The sequence below is a fragment of the Pelophylax lessonae genome, assembly GCF_965119305.1.
Source record: "Pelophylax lessonae genome assembly, chromosome: 4".
In the NCBI taxonomy this organism is placed as follows: domain Eukaryota; kingdom Metazoa; phylum Chordata; class Amphibia; order Anura; family Ranidae; genus Pelophylax; species Pelophylax lessonae.
The window spans coordinates 293908754-293931253 of record NC_138771.1 but is presented as its reverse complement, the minus strand read 5'-3'; the positions used below and the strand labels follow the sequence as shown (position 1 = coordinate 293931253).

The window sequence follows — 22500 nt, the reverse complement described above, 5'->3', positions numbered from 1 at the left end:
TGTTAAGGTTTTGTACACGTGTATGCGAGATATTTTTCACCGCTCTGCAATTGAGGCCAGCACTGCTAGTTGCACACTTACATGTACTTGTCATATTTTCTTTATAGTACCCACTTCTTTTTACATGACTTCACTTCCTCCATCTCCAGCTGTAAAAGTTTTACAGCATTGCATACATAGTCATCACCACCACTTCTTGAGAAAAATAAAGTGTCAGTGTAGGTTTGGGACACTAGGGGCTCATCCACACCATCTGCGGTGACCTGCAATTTCTTTACTGGATATACACAGGTCACCACTAAAACTCATAGAACACAATTGCTTTCTATGTACCCTGTTCACCCCACAATGCTGGTGTGATGTGGAAACATGTAGCATGTCTCCTCTATGCCACAGTGTACTGGATGGTGCAACACTTCAAGGCACAGCAGAGCAGCACACTGCGCTGCTATGCAGTGACATGAATAACAATTTTCACTATGTAGTACTTCAAATCAAGTTTAAAAAATAAATAAACAGCGCAGTGTGAGAAAACGTGAATTGCACTGATCCCTATATAGCCAACAGCTACACTAACCTGCACGGTAGGACCCATTTTACCGTGCAAGCTAGTGCAAATCTAGCCTAACGAATCTCTAAAATTGTTTCATGCATCCTTATTACTTTTTTGCATCCTCAGACTTTTTCCTCATATCTATATATATACATATATATCAGCTGGACCCGCTGATTGGCGCCCGCTGTGTCCAATCACAGCGGGAGCAGCGCTCCGGTGGCGCGCGCCCCCTGGGTCGCATGCACAAAATAACGTACATGTGCGTGATTTTGTGCATCCGGCCCGTTCTGCCGCAGTATATGCGGTGGGTGATCCAGAACTGGTTAAAAGAGGTGTAGACTTCAGAGAGAGAGAGAGAGAGAGAGAGAAAGACATTATTTTGCACTTGTACAGACCATTAGTAAAACCTCATCTGGAATATTCAGTTTAGTTTTGGGCTAGGAAAGAATATTGGAGAACTGAGGAAAGTGCAGAGAAGTGCAACCAAACTGATTAGAGGTATAGAGGAGCTCCGCCATGAAGAAAGATTAGCTGAACTGAATTTATTCTCTCTTGAGAAGCGGCGATGAGTGTGATCACCATGTGTTTGTACATGGTGCATATAGTCACTTTCATACTGAGAACAAGCAGGGCGCATCTGGAGAAAAAGAGATTTAACCTTTATGGAAAGGCTTCTTCAAAGCAAGTGCTGTGCTGTGAAAATATGGAATGGACTTGCTCTGACCAGCTCAGTAGATTGTTTTAAAAAAGATCTAGGGACATAAAATATAACTGGATATTAATATTTAAAGGTAAAAAAAAAACAGAGATTGTTAACCACTTTACCACCGGAGGATTTTGCTGCTCTACGTCCAGGTCTCTTTTTGCGATTCGGCACTGTGCAAATTTAACTGACAATTGCACGGTCATGCAACGCCGTACCCAAACAAAATTTACGTCCTTTTTTTCCCACAAACAGAGATTTCTTTTGGTGGTATTTGATCACCTGTGCGATTTTTATTTTTTGCGATATTAATAAAAAAAAGCGACAATTTTGAAAAAATAACAATATTTTTCTACTTTGACAGTTAAAAAATATCCAATATATTCAATTTTTGTCATATATTTAGGCCAAAATGTATTTAGCTACATGTCTTTGACAAAAAAATCCTCAATGAGCGTATTTTTAACCGCTTTAAGACCGGAAGGTTTTACCCCATTCCTGACCAGGCTATATTTTGCGATTCGGCACTGCTTTATTTTAACGGACAATTGCGTGGTCGTGCGATGCTGTACCCAAATTAAATTGATGTCCTTTTTTTCCCCACAAATAGAGCTTTCTTTTGGTGGTATTTGATCACCTGTGCGATTTTTACTTTTTGCGCTATAAACAAAAAAATAGCGACAATTTTAAAAAAATAACAATATTTTTCACGTTTTTTTATATGAAATTCCCCCAAAAAAATGTAAAAATCAAAATTTTTTAACATTTTAGGCCAATTTGTTTTCTGCTACATATTTATGGTAAAAAAGATCGCAATAAGCGTGTTTTGATTGGTTTGCGAAAAAGTTATCGCAGCTACTAACTACGGGAAATTTATGTCATTTTTTTTTTAAACTATTAATGGCGGCGATCTGCGATTTTTTTTTGTGGGTCTGCGACATTGCGGCGGACGTATCGGACCCTTGACTGACATTTTTGACACTTTTGGGGGTACCAGTGACATTACTACAGTAATCAGTGCTATAAATATGCACTGTTACTGTAAAAATGACACTGGCAGGGAAGGGGTTAACTTTTATTGGTGATCAAGGGGTTAATGTATGCCTGGTGCTTACTAATGTGTGTGGGGGGAGGGGACTGTGTGACACAGGCTAAATCCTGCAATCTGACCCTGCCTGTCACTTAGGAGATCCGCCCGCTTTGTTTACACAAGCGGGCGGATCTCCACACTCCCCTGGCCCGACTCCCGCTGTGACTGAATACAGCGGTAGCGAGCCTCCGGCGGCGCGTGCCGCCCACAAGGAGAGGAGTCCAGCGACGTAGGTCTACGTCGCTGAACAATAACTAACCACTTTGCCGCAGTGGGCTCAACGTGAGCGGTCGGCAAGTGGTTAAACCATGGAATGCCTGATTGCCTCCTGGGGGATCAGGAAGGGTATTTTTTCCCCTGCTGGAAAATTGGGCCATGCTTCAATGGGGCTTATTTTGTCTTCCAACTGTGGGTATACGCTTGTGTATTTGGGGTTTTTTCTATTTATTTATTTTTTTCTGAACTAGACTCTCACAAAAAGATACTTCGTTTTGCAGTCTTTCATTTAAAAAAATCTCTCCCTACACTGTGTACAACAAATAAGCTTTTCAGCATCATCTGAACATCATGGTTTTAGTGTCCTGACTATGAGAAAATGTGCCGGTGCACTGTGTATTGACACAGCCAAATTCAGTTGAAAACAGGAGTGCTTTAGGGAAGGAGCAACTGAACTGAGTAAAGCCGGCCACAGACGGAGCAATTTTATTTCCTGCAACCAAGGGTTGTAGGGAAGAAAATTACTTGATTCCCCCATCAACCCAGTCATTGTTGATGGGGGAATCCCTCCCACAGAGCCATTGTGTTTTCCCGAGGACACAGTAGTTGTTGCTAGAAGCTATAACAGCCGCTAGCAATAATCCCATGTAAAATCAGGCAGGCTGGTTGTACCCAAATTGATCGATTAACGTGTGTACATTCAGCCTGTCCATCTATGGCTGGCTTAAGAGTTGGCACCCTACCACAGGAAGTGTCCATCATTTCACTTTGCTGGTATGATTTAAAGCGGAAGTATCGTCACTTTTTTACCTTTTACCTACAGGTAAGCCTATAATAAGGCTTACCTGTAGGTAAAATTAATTTCTCTTACGTCCTCCGACAGTCGCCGCCTCTTCATATTCGTCACATATGGGGTATTAGACTTTGCTCCGAAGGAGTAGCTAGGCAACAGAATATGTTAACAATAAAGCTTTAACATATCCCACCCTCAAGGGGTGGTCCCCTCAGTCAATACCCTCCTACTTCCTGCAACCATATCTCAGTTTTAATGTCTAGCTTGTCAGGAGTGGCTGGCTCTCTCTGTGCTGGGACTTTTTGTCCCAGACTCTTTCTTCTTTTTAATATTTTGTTTGAGTTTTTTTCTCTACCTTTACTTAGCTGTTATTTTTGTCAGCATTAGTTAGTTCTTCGGACGAAGAGGATCATGCGGACTGGGTCTCGGGCTGATCCCCCTGATCGTAGGTCGTGGGTCAGTGGCTTCCCAGTCTGCCATCGAGCGTTCAGCCAGGTAACGCTCCTGGCACAGTGAACGACCCATCCCTGTTCGGTGCAGGGATGATTGGTGAGGTGGCTAGCTCACCGGACGCTGTGCGGTTTCTTAACCGCCATTGTGTGCGTCTTGAATTGCGACTCTCCCTGCCTCATGTGCAGCGGCTTGTTCGCCTGTGCGGGTTCCCCACGCCATGTGAGGTAAGTGTATCTATGTGGGGACCTGTCTGTCTGGGGGGGGTCTCAGTCTGGGACTGTGTAACCTGCCTTTATTCACACTGCTTGTCTCCCTATCTCTCGGCTGCATGCTGTGGGCTGCAAGGGGGGGGGGGGAGCTGTGTGACACTGTGTGTGTCAGGCTGTGCAGTGTGGGAAGCTGTGTGCTGTGGGGCATGTTTTTATGGCATGTTGGGGCATATACAGCGATCGCTGCGGCGATCTAACATGTATCCATATAATGGGATAAGCTTGTGTGTGTTTTTATGCACTATGGAGCGGCGATTTCGGCGCCAAACGACGCCATTTTACCGGCGCCCGCTCCGGCCGCATGGTTTACATGCACGGCGGCCATTTTCTTGTAGCCTCCATAGGCTTACATAGAGCGCCCTGGCAGCATCACTTCCTCTTTCCTGGAACACCGATCGAGGCAGCAGCAGCAGCGGGGTCTCCTCAGGTTTTATCCTTCTATTCCTGTTTGCCATTGCCTGTATTCAGTCTGTATATTCCCTGTGGGGGTCTCATTGTGCCTGAGTGTGGTGCGGTGGGCTGCGCTTGCCGCGCTTGCTGAAAGGGGGCAGTTAACCCTTGGTTGTCTGGCATACAGGGGCAATGGATTCTCAGGAGGGCAAGTTTCCCACAGTATTGGTGGAAAGCCAGGGGACCGCTGTTTCCCCCCCAGGGGGGGATTTAGCCACTATTGTGGCTGGCCTTGCTGCCCAGGTGCAAATGCTGGTGGCTGCTCAATCTACTAAACGGCCCAGAGTTGCTCTGTCCTCTGATTCTGAGGGTGAAGGTGATGGGGCTGTTCTAGCAGGGACCCCCTTATCGGGGTCCCGCTCCTCTCTTGATCTAGTGGGGTCTGAGGTGGAGACTGAAGTTGAGGGGGTCGATAATTCTCCCCCTGGCTCGCCTGAAGAGCTTGCAATCATGGATGAGTTGATTGTTTCCATTAAGCAAACGCTGCGTTAACGCTGTTAAGGATCAATGGCGCGATCTGCGCAAACCTTTTGTGGTACCAAGTAAATTCAAGCTGCGTTATCCTTTCTCGCCTGCCACTGATGAACGGTGGTGTGTGCCTCCACCAGTGGATCATGCAATTGCGGTTTTGAACAAAGCCACTGCGATTCCTGCAGAGGGTTCCCCTGTTTTCCGTGATGCCACGGATAGGAGACTGGAGTCTCTTGCCCGTCATACTTATTCTGTTACGGGTTCTATGCTTAAGGCTCTGTTTGCTTCTCTCATGGCGGCCCAGGCGATCGCAAGTTGGACGCAGATGCTTAGGCGCGTCCTAGTGGCCGATTCGGCCTCGGCGGCGACCCTGGATATGGTGGATCAGATCCACCAGGGTGTCATGTATCTGTGTGATGCGGACCTGGACCTGATTCCGTTGGCTGCACGTGTGCACAGCGTGGCGGTGTTGTCTCGCCGCCTGGTTTGGTTGAAATGTTGGTCGGTGGACCAATCTTCACGTAAAACCTTAGCCAATCTGCCTTATGATGGGTCTCGCCTTTTTGGGGAGTCCCTGGATGTGTTGATTAAGGGGATCACCGGGGGTAAGAGCACTCTCTTGCCCCATTTCCCCAAGGCTAAGGGGGCTTCTGGGAAGAAGCATGCGAATTTTCGGCCCCCTCAGGGGTCCTTTCGTGCCTTTCGGCCGCACTACAAGGGCAAACCGTTCAAAGGCCAAGGCTCTCAGAAGAAGCCCTGGTCTGGGAAACAGAAGTCCGGCCAATCCGGACCTGCGGCCCATAACAGTTCGGCCTGAAGGGGCGCCCTCACCCAGTTTTGGGGTGGGGGGACGCTTGCTCGGTTTTCTTCAGCCCTGGTTGGCCCGTGTGCGGGACAGATGGGTTCTGGAAATCGTTCGATCTGGTTACAAGATCGAGTTTCTCTCTCGGCCGGAGAGCAGATTTTTTCCCTCAAATCTACAACTGTCTCCAGAGCGCCTGCGGGATCTGCACCTGGCGGTGCGGGACCTGAGGGCTCAGGGTGTGGTGGTTCCGGTGCCTCATCGGGACAGATTTCGGGGGTTTTATTCCAATCTGTTCACCGTGCCCAGGAAGGAGGGCAAGGTTCGTCCGATTCTGGACTTGAAAGCTCTGAACCGCTCTGTGCGGGTTCGCAAGTTCCGCATGGAGTCCCTGCGCTCGGTGGTGGCTGCCCTTGTTCCGGGGGAATTCATGGCCTCCATCGATTTGAAGGATGCGTACCTTCACATCCCCATATTCGAGGGGCATCAGAGATACCTTCGATTTGCCATTGCGGAGGATCACTACCAGTTCGTGGCGTTGCCCTTTGGGCTCGCCTCGGCTCCGCGGGTCTTCACCAAGGTGCTTGCACCGGTTCTGGCATTATTGAGGGCCCAGGGCATTTCTGTCCTGGGGTATCTGGACGACATTCTGATTCGGTCTGCGACCAGTCAGGGTCTGGAGAAGGACCTGTCTGTCACAATGCAAACTCTGCAGGAGTTCGGTTGGACGATAAATGTTCCAAAGTCGACACTGAGTCCGTCGGTTCGTCTTCCCTATCTGGGAATGATACTGGACTCGGTGCAGGCGAAGGTCTTCCTGCCGGAAGACAAGCTCAGGACTCTTCAGGAGGAAGTCAGGTCCCTCAGGGACGTTCCACACTCGTCTCTGCGGACGTGTATGAGATGTCTGGGATTGATGGTCTCGGCCTTCGAGGCGATTCCTTTCGCTCAGTTTCACACGCGGGGTCTCCAGGCGGAGATCCTGTCCAAGTGGGACGGGCGACCTCAATCTCTGGATCTTCAGATCTCGTTGAGTCATCGCACCAGGGAAAACCTTCTGTGGTGGCTCCAGTCCCCGTTGGTGTCCGGGGGCAAGTCGTTTCGTCCGATCTCGTGGACGATAATCACTACGGATGCCAGCCTGTCGGGCTGGGGTGGTGTTCTGGGCGTTCTGTCCGCCCAGGGGACCTGGTCGGAGGGGGAGTCTTCCCTCCCGATCAACATTCTGGAATTACGTGCGATAAGGCTCTGTCTTCATCGCTGGACGGACCGGCTGCAGGGCTGCCCGGTTCGGGTGCAGACGGACAATGCCACGGCGGTGGCCTACATCAACCACCAAGGGGGCACCAGGAGTGCCCGAGCGGCTCGAGAAGTGGCCGACATTCTGTCTTGGGCCGAGACTCATGTCCCGGCGATAACGGCGGTTCACATTCCGGGAGTGGAGAACTGGCAGGCGGACTATCTGAGTCGCCAGACCCTGGATCAGGGGGAATGGTCTCTCCATCCGGCTGTCTTCCAGATGTTGTGCGCGAAGTGGGGTCTTCCAGATGTGGACCTGTTCGCGTCTCGCCTCAACTACAAGGTGAAGAGGTTCGTGGCAAGGACGCGCGACCCTCGGGCAGACGCGTCGGACGCGTTAGTGGCCCCGTGGCATCAGTACAGGCTGATGTACGCTTTTCCACCGATTCAGTTGCTGTCCAGGTTCCTTCGCAGGTTACACTCGGAACGCAGCACGGTGATTCTTGTGGCACCGGACTGGCCTCGCCGGTCCTGGTACGCTGACCTCGTGAATCTGGCGGTCGACGCCCCCTGGCGTCTGCCTCTTCGAGACGATCTACTGTCTCAAGGACCGATTTACCATCCTGCTTTACAGTCGCTGGCTTTGACGGCCTGGCTGTTGAGACCGAGGTCCTGAAGGAGAAGGGTCTCTCTCCAGAGGTCGTTCATACCTTGATCAACGCGAGGAAGTCTTCCTCGGGAAAGGTTTATTACCGTACTTGGAAGGCCTATTTTGCCTGGTGTGAGTCCAGGGGGTTTTCACCCCGCACGTACTCGGTTTCCCGTGTGCTGTCTTTCCTTCAGACGGGTGTCGATCAGCGTTTGGCGCTGGCCACGATAAAGGGTCAGGTGTCTGCGCTGGCCGTTCTGTTTCAACGTCCCGTGGCTTCCAACTCCTTGGTTGGCACTTTTATTCAGGGTGTGCGGCATCTGGTTCCTCCTAGGAGGGATCCTTTGCCCCCCTGGGACTTGAATCTAGTTCTTTCTGTGTTACAACGTGCTCCTTTTGAACAGATCAGGGAGATCTCGTTGTCTCTGTTGTCCAAAAAGGTCGCCTTTTTGGTGGCGATCACTTCGGCTCGCAGAGTGTCGGAACTGGCGGCTTTGTCCTGCAAGTCTCCGTACCTGGTTGTTCATTTGGATAAGGTGGTCTTGCGACCTAATCCTTCTTTTCTGCCGAAACGAGTTTCGGAATTCCATCTTAACGAGGATATTGTTTTGCCTTCGTTGTGCACGAAGCCTAAACATCCAAAGGAGGTGAGATTGCACTCTCTGGATGTTGTTCGGGCGATTAGGGTTTACCTTAAATCGACTGAGTCTTTTCGTAAGACGGACTCCTTGTTTGTTCTTCCAGAGGGTCCTCGGAAGGGCATGGCGGCTTCGGCCTCTACCATCGCCAAATGGATCAGGCAGACCATTGAACAGGCCTATGCCTTGCAGGGGAAGGTTCCCCCTGTGCCTGTGAAGGCGCACTCTACTAGATCACTGAGTACGTCTTGGGCCTGCCGTCATGGGGCTTCTGTAGCCCAGGTGTGTAAGGCGGCGACTTGGTCGACCGTGCACACTTTCACAAAATTCTACAAAGTAGATGTTCAGGCATCGGCGGATGCTTCCTTTGGCCGCAAGGTTCTTAGTGCGGCTGTTCCATAGGGTCCCTTGTTGGGGACTCCTGGCTGTTGGGATATCTTTGTATTCCCTGTTTTTTTTGTCTTTTCCTGGGTTGTTGCTCCTGTTGAGCACTTATTTTTGCTGTTGCCCAGCTGGTTTCCTTCCTTTGGTAAGGTTCCTTTCTTTGATGTGGAGACTGCGTTGCCTTTCGGCGCGGATGCGTTTCCCACCCCTCATGTTTGCACTGCTTTGGGACGTCCCCATATGTGACGAATATGAAGAGGCGGCGACTGTCGGAGGACGTAAGAGAAAACGGAATTTTTGTAAAATCTTACCTGTAAAATTCCTTTCTCTGAGTCCTCCGACAGTCGCCGCCCCCGCCCCTCTTTTGGGGTTTGAATGTATACTCTACTGCTATTCCACTAAAACTGAGATATGGTTGCAGGAAGTAGGAGGGTATTGACTGAGGGGACCACCCCTTGAGGGTGGGATATGTTAAAGCTTTATTGTTAACATATTCTGTTGCCTAGCTACTCCTTCGGAGCAAAGTCTAATACCCCATATGTGACGAATATGAAGAGGCGGCGACTGTCGGAGGACTCAGAGAAAGGAATTTTACAGGTAAGATTTTACAAAAATTCCGTTATCTCCTAAACCTGCAAGGTTTAGGAGATATTCGCCCTGCATGCAGCCCCTGAAACCAGCGGCGCATGCGCTCTGAAGGTCCGGCGGACCTTCAGAGCTCTTTGCCGGCTCCTTGGCGGAAAGTGACTCCTGCGCACATGCACGGGAGTGACGTCATCGCGGCTCCGGCCACTCACAGCACCGGAGCCGCCGAACCCAGAAGAGACGCCTAGGGAACATGACAGCTCCCTCAGCGGTGTCCAGGCGACCGTGTCGGGGCTTCGCAATGCATACTACTAGCTCATTATGCCTTTGTCCTGCAGGGTTTTTTGTTTTTGTTTTTGGTGAGGATACAACCGCTTTAATTGAAAGCAAGGCATAGGAAATGAGAAGGGTTACATTTTTTTGATATTACAGTAACATGTGCAACAACATATTTGGTTTAAATGTTTAGGCTTAGATGCACTTAGCGGACACGTCACCATATTCTTTGTGTTTACATGTTTGTATGCTGCTGGGGCATGCATAATGACAAAATTCTTTTGTGTATCTTTCTTTCAGTATTTGAAAATAAAGATAAGATTGTGATCATTATGGAGTATGCCAGCAAAGGTGAACTTTATGATTACATCAGTGAGAGGAGAAGACTGAGTGAAAGGGAAACAAGACACTTCTTTCGTCAGATTGTCTCCGCAGTACACTACTGCCACAAGGTAAGCAGAGTGCATGCTGTGAAATTTTGCGTCTGTTCTCTAGCTGCAGGCATAGCAGTTTGGATGATAATCAGCATTGCTCTTAATGGTGATTTAATCCAAATCCTTGAGCATGAGGTTATGCAGCTATATAACACATATAGTGCTCCACCTTTGCAGCGTATCATTTTCTTTCTGGTTTCAGCCTTGCTGCCAAGGTGGTCAGTAGAGCTTTGTTGCACACCACTGTGACATTGAAATACTTTGCATAATACATCTACTCTGTTTCTATAAAGTAAATTGGGCAAGACAGGATCTGTTGCAAATTAGTAGACTAAGTATATTTTTAGTCCCTCGCCAGGCAGTGCAAATGTTTAAAATATTATATATACATGCAAAATTCATGGATGTTTTCACTGGGCAAATATTTGCACAGATAAGAACTGACCTTTAAGGAACTGTATTAGTATCGTGAGAAAAAAAACAGGATTATACAGTCGTAAAGAGATCAGATAACTGCCTATGCAGAAACATATTTTATACCACTATAAATAAAAGCCATGGCAAAATTAGAATAGATACATACAGTGGTAGACTTTTTTTGTGGTATGCTATTACATCCAGCAAGTTTATTTCTCATTGATAATTTAAAGGTTAATTTTACTAAGAACTGACCTTTAATTTTTTTTTTTTTTTTTGGAAAAGGTGATGCTTGACCTTTTCTTCGTTATCAGGGAGGGTCTATGTGAGATTTTAGTGCATGAGTTCCCAAGACAATAAAGGTTTATTTGCCATTACCTCTTTTACATCCCTGTTTTGATGCAATAGTAGAGTAGTAATAATACTCTAAGTAGACAGAATCAGCCAAATGATGTAAAGAGTCTGCTTCTGACTCACCAGATTAAATCTTTGATTGAAATATCTGCTTTTCTGTGACCTGACCCATCAAGGGGATGTCTACATAAAAATGTAATTACATAAAACTAATTATGGACATTAGATGGCAGTTGGATGTGCATACATGCACCAACTACTGAGCAATATTCCTCTATCATCTTCCGATAATTTGACTATGCATATGACTAAGCTTAACTTAGTCTAGCAAGATATAAAAGACACATAATAAGGCAGACCTGTTTAAAATGATTTTAACAAATATATGCCGTATTTATCAGCATATAACATACACTTTTTCTCCTGAAAACAGTGAAAATAATGTGTGTGTGATATACGCTGGTATATGCCTCAGATTACACAGAGCCACAGAGTGGGATCTCCTGCTTATTCGCCGGCTACTCTTATATGAACTCCTGCCTCCTGGACCGACTCCTATGATAGACAGCACACTGGTCCAATGCCAGGATATGTGCTGTCTCTCATAAGAGTCGTTCCATTGGGCGGGATGTCGTATAACTGCAGCTTCAGAGTAAGGGGGAGATCCCCACTCTGCAGGTCTCATCTTCATGTAATGGTGAGGCTGCAGATGGGCACTGATCAGGCTGCAATGGTGGGGCTGCAGATGGGCATTGATCAGGCTGCAATGATGGGCAATGGTGAGGCTGCAGATGGGCACTGATCAGGCTGCAATGATGAGCAATGATGAGGCTACAGATGTCCACTGATCAGGCTGCATTGATGGGCAATAGTGAGGCTGCAGATGGGCACTAATCAGGCTGCATTAATGTGCACTGATCAGGCTGCATTGATAGGCAGTGGGGAGGCTGCATTGTTGGGCACTGATCAGGCTGCATTGATGAGCAGTAGAAAGGCTGAATTGATGGGCACTGATCAGGCTGCATTGATGGGCTGTGGTGAGGCTGCACTGATGGGCACTGGTGAGGCTGCATTGACCCTTTTTTTGCTTCAAAGATCTTTATTTAAAAAGTTTTTTTCCTGAAACATTCCTGAAAATTTAAGGTACGTGTTATATGCCGATAAATACGGCACATATATATATATATATATACATAGTGCCTTGTGAAAGTATTCGGCCCCCTTGAACTTTTCGACCTTTTGCCACATTTCAGGCTTCAAACATAAAGATATAAAACTGTAATTTTTTGTGAAGAATCAACAACAAGTGGGACACAATCATGAAGTGGAACGAAATTTATTGGATATTTCAAACTTTTTTTAACAAATAAAAAACTGAAAAATTGGGTGTGCAAAATTATTCAGCCCCTTAAGTTAATACTTTGTAGCGCCACCTTTTGCTGCGAATACAGCTGTAAGTCGCTTGGGGTATGTCTCTATCAGTTTTGCACATCGAGAGACTGAAATTTTTGCCCATTCCTCCTTGCAAAACAGCTCGAGCTCAGTGAGGTTGGATGGAGAGCGTTTGTGAACAGCAGTTTTCAGTTCTTTCCACAGATTCTTGATTGGATTTAGGTCTGGACTTTGACTTGGCCATTCTAACACCTGGATATGTTTATTTGTGAACCATTCCATTGTAAATTTTGCTTTATGTTTTGGATCATTGTCTTGTTGGAAGACAAATCTCCATCCCAGTCTCAGGTCTTTTGCAGACTCCATCAGGTTTTCTTCCAGAATGGTCCTGTATTTGGCTCCATCCATCTTCCCATCAATTTTAACCATCTTCCCTGTCCCTGCTGAAGAAAAGCAGGCCCAAACCATGATGCTGCCACCACCATGTTTCACAGTGGGGATGGTGTGTTCAGGGTTATGAGCTGTGTTGCTTTTACGCCAAACATAACGTTTTGCATTGTTGCCAAAAAGTTTGATTTTGGTTTCATCTGACCAGAGCACCTTCTTCCACATGTTTGGTGTGTCTCTCAGGTGGCTTGTGGCAAACTTTAAAGGACACATTTTATGGATATCTTTAAGAAATGGCTTTCTTCTTGCCACTCTTCCATAAAGGCCAGATTTGTGCAGTATACGACTGATTGTTGTCCTATGGACAGAGTCTCTCACCTCAGCTGTAGATCTCTGCAGTTCATCCAGAGTGATCATGGGCCTCTTGGCTGCATCTCTGATCAGTCTTCTCCTTGTATGAGCTGAAAGTTTAGAGGGACGGCCAGGTCTTCATAGATTTGCAGTGGTCTGATACTACTTCCATTTCAATATTATCGCTTGCACAGTGCTCCTTGGGATGTTTAAAGCTTGGGAAATCTTTTTGTATCCAAATCCGGCTTTAAACTTCTCCACAACAGTATCTCGGACCTGCCTGGTGTGTTCCTTGTTCTTCATAATGCTCTCTGCGCTTTAAACGGACCTCTGAGACTATCACAGTGCAGGTGCATTTATATGGAGACTTGATTACACACAGGTGGATTCTATTTATCATCATTAGTCATTTAGGTCAACACTGGATCATTCAGAGATCCTCACTGAACTTCTGGAGAGAGTTTGCTGCACTGAAAGTAAAGGGGCTGAATAATTTTGCACGCCCAATTTTTCAGTTTTTTATTTGTTAAAAAAGTTTGAAATATCCAATAAATTTCATTCCACTTCATGATTGTGTCCCACTTGTTGTTAATTCTTCACAAAAAATTACAGTTTTATATCTTTATGTTTTGAAGCTTGAAATGTGGCAAAAGGTTGAAAAGTTCAAGGGGGCCGAATACTTTCTCAATGCACTGTGTATATATATATATATATATATATATATATATATATATATATATATAATGGTTTAAAGCAGCACTAATCCTCTTATCCTTTTTAACGAAGGAAGCTGTCGTCTTAGCACAGTTTGATTTGCAACTACCGTGGTGCTGCACATGTGATCAGTTCTGACTCCAGCCATTTGATGGTTTGACAGTATGCCGGGAATGTAACTGCTTTTTAAAAAAGTTAGAATTGATGGATTTGGTTCCGCTTTAAGAACTGACACCTCATTTGTTGTCAGCCTTTTAGGCTCTGTTCACACCATAGCGTTCCGTATCACGGGCGGAATTGCCATGATTCTGCCTGCGATTCTGAATCGGTGCAAAACGCAGGACATGCTTGCGATCCCCGTTACTTTTAATGGCACCCCAATTGCGGCCTGATTTTCTGATTTTCAATGCTGTGTTCCTGTTCAGAAGATTTCACCTCTTTTTCTGTCCCTGTGACAATTAGATTTCTAAAATGTTGGGTTGTTGTGGAAACAAGGATTGGTGATAAAGCTTCAGTGGAGACACCTTTTTCCCATGAGAACTTTTATAGGAGAGAATTTCCCTTAATAGAGATAGATTTCTTCTCACTTCCTGTTTCTCCCTCCATTCATAAATTGAATGTTCTTAACTCCTGTAATGACTGTACTCCTATCCTTTGTAATAGTGGTGTGTTTGTTTTATTACACAGACTGCCTATGTCTGATCTTTCAAACTGCCTTGCTTACAGACTAAACCGTACATGATCCTCTTCTCTGGCCTATGACTCTTACAGGCCAGCAAAGCGTGAAAGCTTTCATAAGCTTAAGATATATTAATAACACGTTTTCCTGTGTAATCAAAGCATATCTTTCCGAAAAGTTTCCTGCAAGCCAGCGAGGAACCCGAATGGAATTAGATTCACACTTCCAGTGCTTGGCAATAAGCAGCAGATATTACTCCTGCACATTACATTGAGAAGGGGAGTTAAGATGAGGTACCAAAGGAATCTCCTGTTGTTTTATATACTTTATAGGAGGATAGATTCCAGTCATTCTTATCTTAACCACATAGCATATGACTAATAGAAAGTTGGTAATGGCATAGAATGGGAAACAAGTTCAGTATATGTGTTATTGTAAGTATATTATGTTCTTCTTTTTTTAAAAAATAATTTTGCTTTTTTTTTTTTCTAGAATGGAGTTGTGCATAGGGATCTCAAACTGGAGAACATTCTTCTTGATGAAAATGGTAACATTAAGGTAAGCTTACTAATTGTTTTATTCCTAGGTTTGCACCAAGTTATGAAAAACTTTCTCCTAATGCTTCGGTTTTACCATCATAAAAGTCTGTTCTGAGTTTGGAAAAGCTTTGAGAGAGCAGACAAGCCCGCTTGGGGCTTTCATTATTCATCTAGATATTGTCAGCAACCTAGCCCAACACTAATACCTGGCCATTACTGACTCCACCCTTGGAGTTCTTAGGTCCTTCAATAGTCCAGAGGCCATTTGTCACCTTCCAGCACTGTTTGGGGCTCTTCCACACTGCAGCTTAAAAAAGCTCAGTACAACATTTTATTTTTACTGATCTAAAATGCAGTCCATTGTTTACAATGTGCCTGCACACACAGGTGCATAAACAAGTGTTGCATATTCTCGAGTAAAAAATAGAAAAATCTGCGTTCCCGTATTTTGTACCGGTACGCACAAATGCGCTCACATACACGCATACAAGCATAAATATATGTGTTTTCCCTATGTATTATACGCACAAATGCGCGCAAAACAAATGCCTGAAATTCTCCAAAAAAACAGATGCTCAAACATCAGTACCGTGTGCAAGAAGTCTTAAAGGTAATTTATAGTGGTTTTATACATTTATTATGACCAATGTTGCATATTATTATTTTGAATTCTGTTTTTGAGTTAGCAGGTGGATCTTTGGATTCCTTTCCACATTTTCCAAGCTCTGATTTTGCTGTAATGCCTATTGTTTATGGAGTTAACCACATTAAGATCGCCTGTCACACATTTACTGCAGCAGGCTGCCTCTCCTGCGGCAGCCCTACATCAGTTGCGTGCGTGATGTTGGGGGGCCGGCGGCTGCGATCGCTCCCCGCTGAGAGAGAACATCGGTCTGCTGTTGTAAACACAGCTGACCGTTCTTCTCTCTGAAATTATCACAAAGCGTCTGTGATCTTTCTATATAGGATCACGGCTGTCTGTGGTCATTTCACAAGCCCATCCCTTATACAGTTAGTAAACACTCCCCTAGGCTAACACTCAACCCTTTGATCACTCCCTAGGTAACCCCTTCCTTGCCAATGTCATTATTGCAGTAACAGTGCATATTTTTAGCACTGATTACTGTAGAATTGTCACTGGTCCCCCCAAAAGTGTCAAAAATGTCAGTTAGGGGTCCGATCTGTCTGCCGCAATGTCACAGTCCCGCTAAAAATCGCAGATCGCCGCCATTTCTAGTAAGAAAAAGGAAATTATAAAAAAAAATGACATAAATTTTTCCCCTAGTTTGTAGACGCGATAACTTTTGCGCAAACCAATCAAAATACGCTTATTGTGATTTTTTTTATACCAAAAATATGTAGCAGAATACAAATTGGTCTAAAAGTATGAAAAATTTAGATTTTTTAATTATTTTTTTGGGGGGAATATTATATAGCAGAATGTGAAAAATATTGTGTTTTTTTTTTTTTTTTTACAAATGTTGGATTTTTTTATTTATAGCATAAAAAGTAAAAATCGCACAGGTGATCAAATATCACCAAAAGAAAGCTCTGTTTGTGGGAAAAAATGGACATTAATTTTATTTCGGTACATCGCAATTTTCCGTTAAAGTAATGCAGTGCCGAGTGGCAAAAAATGGCCTGGTCATTAAAGGGGCAAATCCTTCCAGTCTAGAACTTGTTAAGTAGATGAATTTTACATGCACCAATTGATAGCTCATAAGTAGTGACACTCCCATTTATTAAATAGCTCAATCCAAAGTTTTAAGTCAGACAAAAGTAAAACCTGCTGTCCTGTCTCTTTGGTTAACTCACAGTGCTATGGGAATCCTTCAACATGAATTAAAGGGTAACTCCACATTCCTGGGGAAAAAAAGTGAATAAAAAATAAAGCATTGCTTTATTTAACGCATGCTCCGAAACCTGTTACCGCCCCCCCCGCATCATCACGTTCATGCGGCCCTCCAGTGACTATGCGCTTCACCGATGCCTCAATCAGAAGTGAGTCCCTGATTGGTTCTCTAGTGTCATCTCTCAGCTGCTGCTGGAAGGACACCTACCTCCTATGCAGATAGACGCTTACACCATGTAAAATGTGTCAATAAAATTATTAGGCATCTGCTCCACAGTGGCGCCTTTCTGTCTTTTCTGCCTGTTCGTGGGACTGTGGCGTCGGCCTACAAAGAGTAAGCGCCGCATATTTGTGCAATCTTTGCCATGCACCAGTCTGGCTGAACCTTCATGACTGCCTGAACTGAAGCTTTATCCCCAAGCAGGAGCGCCCATTAATCTTCTTTCTCCAGTAGACTAATATAAGAGTAAGCGCCACATTTGTGCATCTATGCCATCCATACCAGTCCGGCTGCACCTCCATCATGACTGCCTGAACTGAAGCTTTATCCCCAAGCAGGAGCGCCCATTAATCTTCTTTCTCCAGTATATTGATCAAATTACAATAGTTAACGTTATGGGGGTAACGCAGTTTCAGCTAACGTTAGTGTGTAGCAATGCCAGGGAAATGCAGCTTTAAAAATGTATGGCTTCATGATGAAAAGTATGAGAGGTGGCTGGAGAAAGATTAGGACCCGGGACCTGCTAAATGTACACTGTGTCGTAAAACGTTTGACATTTCAAACATGGGAGAGGCAACGCTAAAGGTGCAAAGCACCAGTCTGCAGCTGCGTGCTCGACAGCTTCCAATCCGATCGCTGGCTTTTTCGCGTGTGCGCCTGAAGTGACACCGGCTCCCAGCTTACTTACTTGAAGTCATGGAAAAGTCATGGAAAAGTCAACAAATTTTATTGGTAAAAATGTGTATGAACCCTGGTAATTGTTTGCTTTCAAGTTTTGGAGAAATGTGGGTGAAACTGCATTTATTGAGACCCCCCTCCCCCCCACACTTATTTTGGGGTTCGTCAGACCTCATTATCCTCATACAGGGCTCAATTTACTAAAGAATTGAATCAGGTGACACATTTTCTCCAATTATCTCAAAAGATGCTGAAAATGTCAATTAACGATCATATGGACCATAACGAGTTATGGACCTCACAAACTAAAAAACATGAGGTCAATAACTCATAAAAGAGTTTTAACTACTAACCCGCTGGGCACTTAAACCCCCTTCCTAACCAGACAAATTTTCAGCTTTTAGTGCTCTCACATTTTGAATGACAATTACTAAGTCGTGCAACATTGTACCCATATGAAATTTATGTCCTTTTTTTCACACAAGAGCTTTCTTGTGGTCATCATCACTGGGTTTTTTTTTTTGTGCTATAAACGAAAAAGACCGAAAATTTGGTAAAAAAATTCATTTTTCTCTCTCAAACTGACACTACCCAGGCAGACCTCCTGTTTGTTGCACTGAAGAGATATGTGATTCTCTTTAAGCAATTGTCAAACACTGTTAACGACAATTGATACTACTGAATCAACAGTTTTTTTATTCCAAAGCATTTTTTTCTGAATGAGACTGCTGCGTGCCAGAAATTTTCCACTGTGCATCTGTGGCAAATGCAGTGGATTTTCTTTACACCTGAGCAAATAAATGCAGATAACTTTCAGCAATTTTTATAAATTCCTCTTCCACTCTGCATGACAAAGCAAAGTAACGTGGTTTGAATCTTCAAAAACCCATTCATAAATCCACCTTTAATCAAAACAAAAAGCAATCTCATACTTGTTACATACTGCTAAAGGAAGTAATAACTGACACAGTCAGTGGCAGCACAGTGGTTTAGTAGTTAGGAGCACTTGGGGTCCTCAGTTCAAATCCTGGCCAAAATACTATTTGTATAAAGTTCTCCCTGTACTCCCAGGTACTCTGGTTTCCTTCCCACATTTCAAAGACAATGCTGGTAGTTTAATGGACTCATATATATATATATATTTTTATATATATATCTATATATATATATATATATAGATATATATATATTGGTCCTAGTATGCCGTACGAGTATGTATGCATGTGACCTAGGGAACTTAGACTGTAAGCTTCTTGGCAGCAGAGACTGATGTGAATATACTTTCTATAGAAGACTGGGAAGGTATACAATGATATATAAAGATGCAGACTGCTACATTGAGCATGGGTACTAAGTAGTTTTGTTGTTAAACGAGGGCAAAAATGTATTAAAGATTTGTAAAACAATGACTGATACCATTATTTTTATTATCACTATAGGATATCCAATCCAACACTATTCAGTCATGCAAACATTTTTAAATAAATTGTTGGTGGAAAGGATTAATGGGCCATACACACTATACAATTGTCTTTAGATTTTTTTCTTTAGATTTACCAAAACCATATAATATGAGGTCAAAACTAAACACTTTCAATTTGTATGCAATCAGGCAGGCCCTTGCACTACATATTTGAAGGTAAATCTAAAGAAAATCTAACAACAAAAGTTGTATAGTGTGTATCCAGCTTAACTGTACAATTTTACCTTTTTCAGTTACTAAAAGTTGTAAATCAGTCTTACTCTGATACAGGGTTACAGAACAGAACAGTCCCCTTTATCACTTTCTTTTGTTTCAGTTCATTCCCTTTCCTGCATCCCTTGCTTTCCTTGAGCTATAGAGCAAAGGCTTACAAGTCCTGAAGTGTACAATTCTTGGCACTTTCCCATTCATGGAGCGCTGCATGTACCGCATACAGCTGCCAATATAAGTAGCTGTATGCGGCTGTACCTGTGTAAACACCATTTGCTTCTACATTGGCATTTACCCACTCGGGCGTATGGTGCATATCCCCAAATGCAACAGCAGTGCACATTCACGGGTAAGTGCCTGTGTAGAATCAGTGTGTTTACATGAGTGTGGCTGTGTACAGTTCACTTGTATTGGTGGCATGTGCAGCTCCCCAGTTGTGGAAAAGCGCCAAGGATTTTACTCATGAGGACTTGTAAGCTGATAAACCATCCTTGTGCATGAGACCTTTAAGGGAATGTATTTTTTAAATATACAGTGGGTACGGAAAGTATTCAGACCCCCTTAAATTTTTCACTCTTTGTTATATTGCAGCCATTTGCTAAAATCATTTAAGTTCATTCTTCTTCCTCATGAATGTACACATAGCACCCCATACTGACAGAAAAACACAGAATTGTTGACATTGTTGCAGATTTATTAAAAAAGAAAAACTGAAATATCACATGGTCCTAAGTATTCAGACCCTTTGCTGTGACACTCATATATTTAACTCAGGTGCTTTCCATTTCTTCTGATCATCCTTGAGATGGTTCTACACCTTCATTTGAGTCCAGCTGTGTTTGATTATACTGATTGGACTTGATTAGGAAAGCCACACACCTGTCTATATAAGACCTTCCAGATCACAATGCATGTCAGAGCAAATGAGAATCATGAGGTCAAAGGAACTGCCTGAAGAGCTCAGAGACAGAATTGTGGCAAAGCACAGATCTGGCCAAGGTTACAAAAAGATTTCTGCTGCACTTAAGGTTCCTAAGAGCACAGTGGCCTCCATAATCCTCAAATGGAAGACGTTTGGGACGACCAGAACCCTTCCTAGAGCTGGCTGTCCGGCCAAACTGAGCTATCGGGGGAGAAGAGCCTTGGTGAGAGAGGTAAAGAAGAACCCAAAGATCACTGTGGCTGAGCTCCAGAGATGCAGTCAGGAGATGGGAGAAAGTTGTAGAAAGTCAACCATCACTGCAGCCCTCCACCAGTCGGGGCTTTATGGCAGAGTGGCCCGACGGAAGCCTCTCCTCAGTGTAAGACACATGAAAGCCCGCATAGAGTTTGCTAAAAAACACCTGAAGGACTCCAAGATGGTGAGAAATAAGATTCTCTGGTCTGAGGAGACCAAAATAGAACTTTTTGGCCTTAATTCTAAGCGGTATGTGTGGAGAAAACCAGGCACTGCTCATCACCTGTCCAATACAGTCCCAAAAGTGAAGCATGGTGGTGGCAGCATCATGCTGTGGGGGTGTTTTTCAGCTGCAGGAACAGGACGACTGGTTGCAATCGAGGGAAAGATGAATGCGGCCAAGTACAGGGATATCCTGGACAAAAACCTTCTCCAGAGTGCTCTGGACCTCAGACTGGGCCGAAGGTTTACCTTCCAACAAGACAATGACCCTAAGCACACAGCTAAAATAACGAAGGAGTGGCTTCACAACAACTCCGTGACTGTTCTTGAATGGCCCAGCCAGAGCCCTGACTTAAACCCAATTGAGCATCTCTGGAGAGACCTAAAAATGGCTGTCCACCAACGTTTACCATCCAACCTGACAGAACTGGAGAGGATCTCCAAGGAGGAATGGCAGAGGATCCCCAAATCCAGGTGTGAAAGACTTGTTGCATCTTTCCCAAAAAGACTCCTGGCTGTATTAGATCAAATATGGGCTTCTACTAAATACTGAGCAAAGGGTCTGAATACTTAGGACCATGTGATATTTCAGTTTTTCTTTTTTAATAAATCTGCAACAATGTCAACAATTTTGTGTTTTTCTGTCAGTATGGGGTGCTATGTGTACATTCATGAGGAAGAAGAATGAACCTAAATGATTTTAGCAAATGGCTGCAATATAACAAAGAGTGAAAAATTTAAGGGGGTCTGAATACTTTCCGTACCCACTGTATATGTTAAAAAAATCCTTTTTTTGTCTGTAAATGTTTTCTATTTTTGAACAAAGGGACATCTATACAGTATGTACTTATTACATGTGCAGGTCTTACTTTTGGATTTTAAGTGTTCCACAGTGGTTGTGCTTTACTGCTGCTTTTTTCTTGTGCAAGCTTGGGTGCTTGCCAGCCTACTGAAATCTGCCAACACCATTCCATATGTGGTTAATTTTGTTTTTTTTAGCTCCTCCGTTTCTAAAGTGCAAGGTACATTTAGCCTGTTACATTAAAGGAGAAGTATAGCCAAAGCTTTTTGGCTATACTTCTCCTATGGATCACAAGAGTGCAGTTCATTCAGCAGACAGCGAATTAAAGTCAGCTGTCAACTGATGTCCATGAGCAAGTCCAGGCTCTGGAAAGATGGACCAGCACCTGGCTCAGCCTCTAAGCGATCTGCTGAGAGCCTGAGCCATTCCCTACCACCCTTTTCACAGCCCAGCATTCCAGTGAGTGCTGGAGGGACAGACTAGCAGTCCTAACTCTTTGCTCAGAGGGGGAGAACTAAGTGATCAGTGATGTTTGATCTCTGTTCTCACTGCAGAGCCAGCAGGGAACAGACGCAACATCGGATCCATGCTGCATTCATCTAGGTGAGTATGCATGTTTTGATATTTTTACAAATTCCATAGTTATCTTTTAAGCCTTCCTCCCTGATCTAAAATCGTTGTATATGCACAATATAAAAATACCCTGAAGGACAAAAATGAGTGGCATCACAATCTTTCCAGCAAGATCAAATCAGACGAGAAGACACTCCTGCATGGACTGGAGTATCATCTTGTGAAAAGGATCATGGCATCAATCTCTCCAGTGAAAATGCTCGGGTTAGGGTGTATATTAAACTTTTTCCAGCAAATTATCTTTTTTTTTTTTTTTTTATTTACTGTCATTTAGATTAGAGAGAGAAGCCTGATGTAAGGATCAGACTTCGCATTTTAGAGCAAGGTCCCCTTTAAGCAGCTAGACAGCATAGTTAGTAGTATATGAAAAAGCAAATGTATT

The 22500-nt window shown here is 44.2% G+C and overlaps 1 protein-coding gene across 1 annotated transcript in view; it reads left to right on the top strand.

Moving 5' to 3' along the window:
- The window catches only part of NUAK1 (NUAK family kinase 1), a 144136-nt gene that overhangs the window by 91658 nt on the left and 29978 nt on the right, over nucleotides 1-22500 (top strand). Inside the window, exons 3-4 of the mRNA XM_082255437.1 lie at nucleotides 9875-10026; nucleotides 14795-14860. Coding sequence (XP_082111563.1) covers nucleotides 9875-10026; nucleotides 14795-14860 — 218 coding nt within the window. The remainder of the gene's footprint in view (nucleotides 1-9874; nucleotides 10027-14794; nucleotides 14861-22500) is intronic.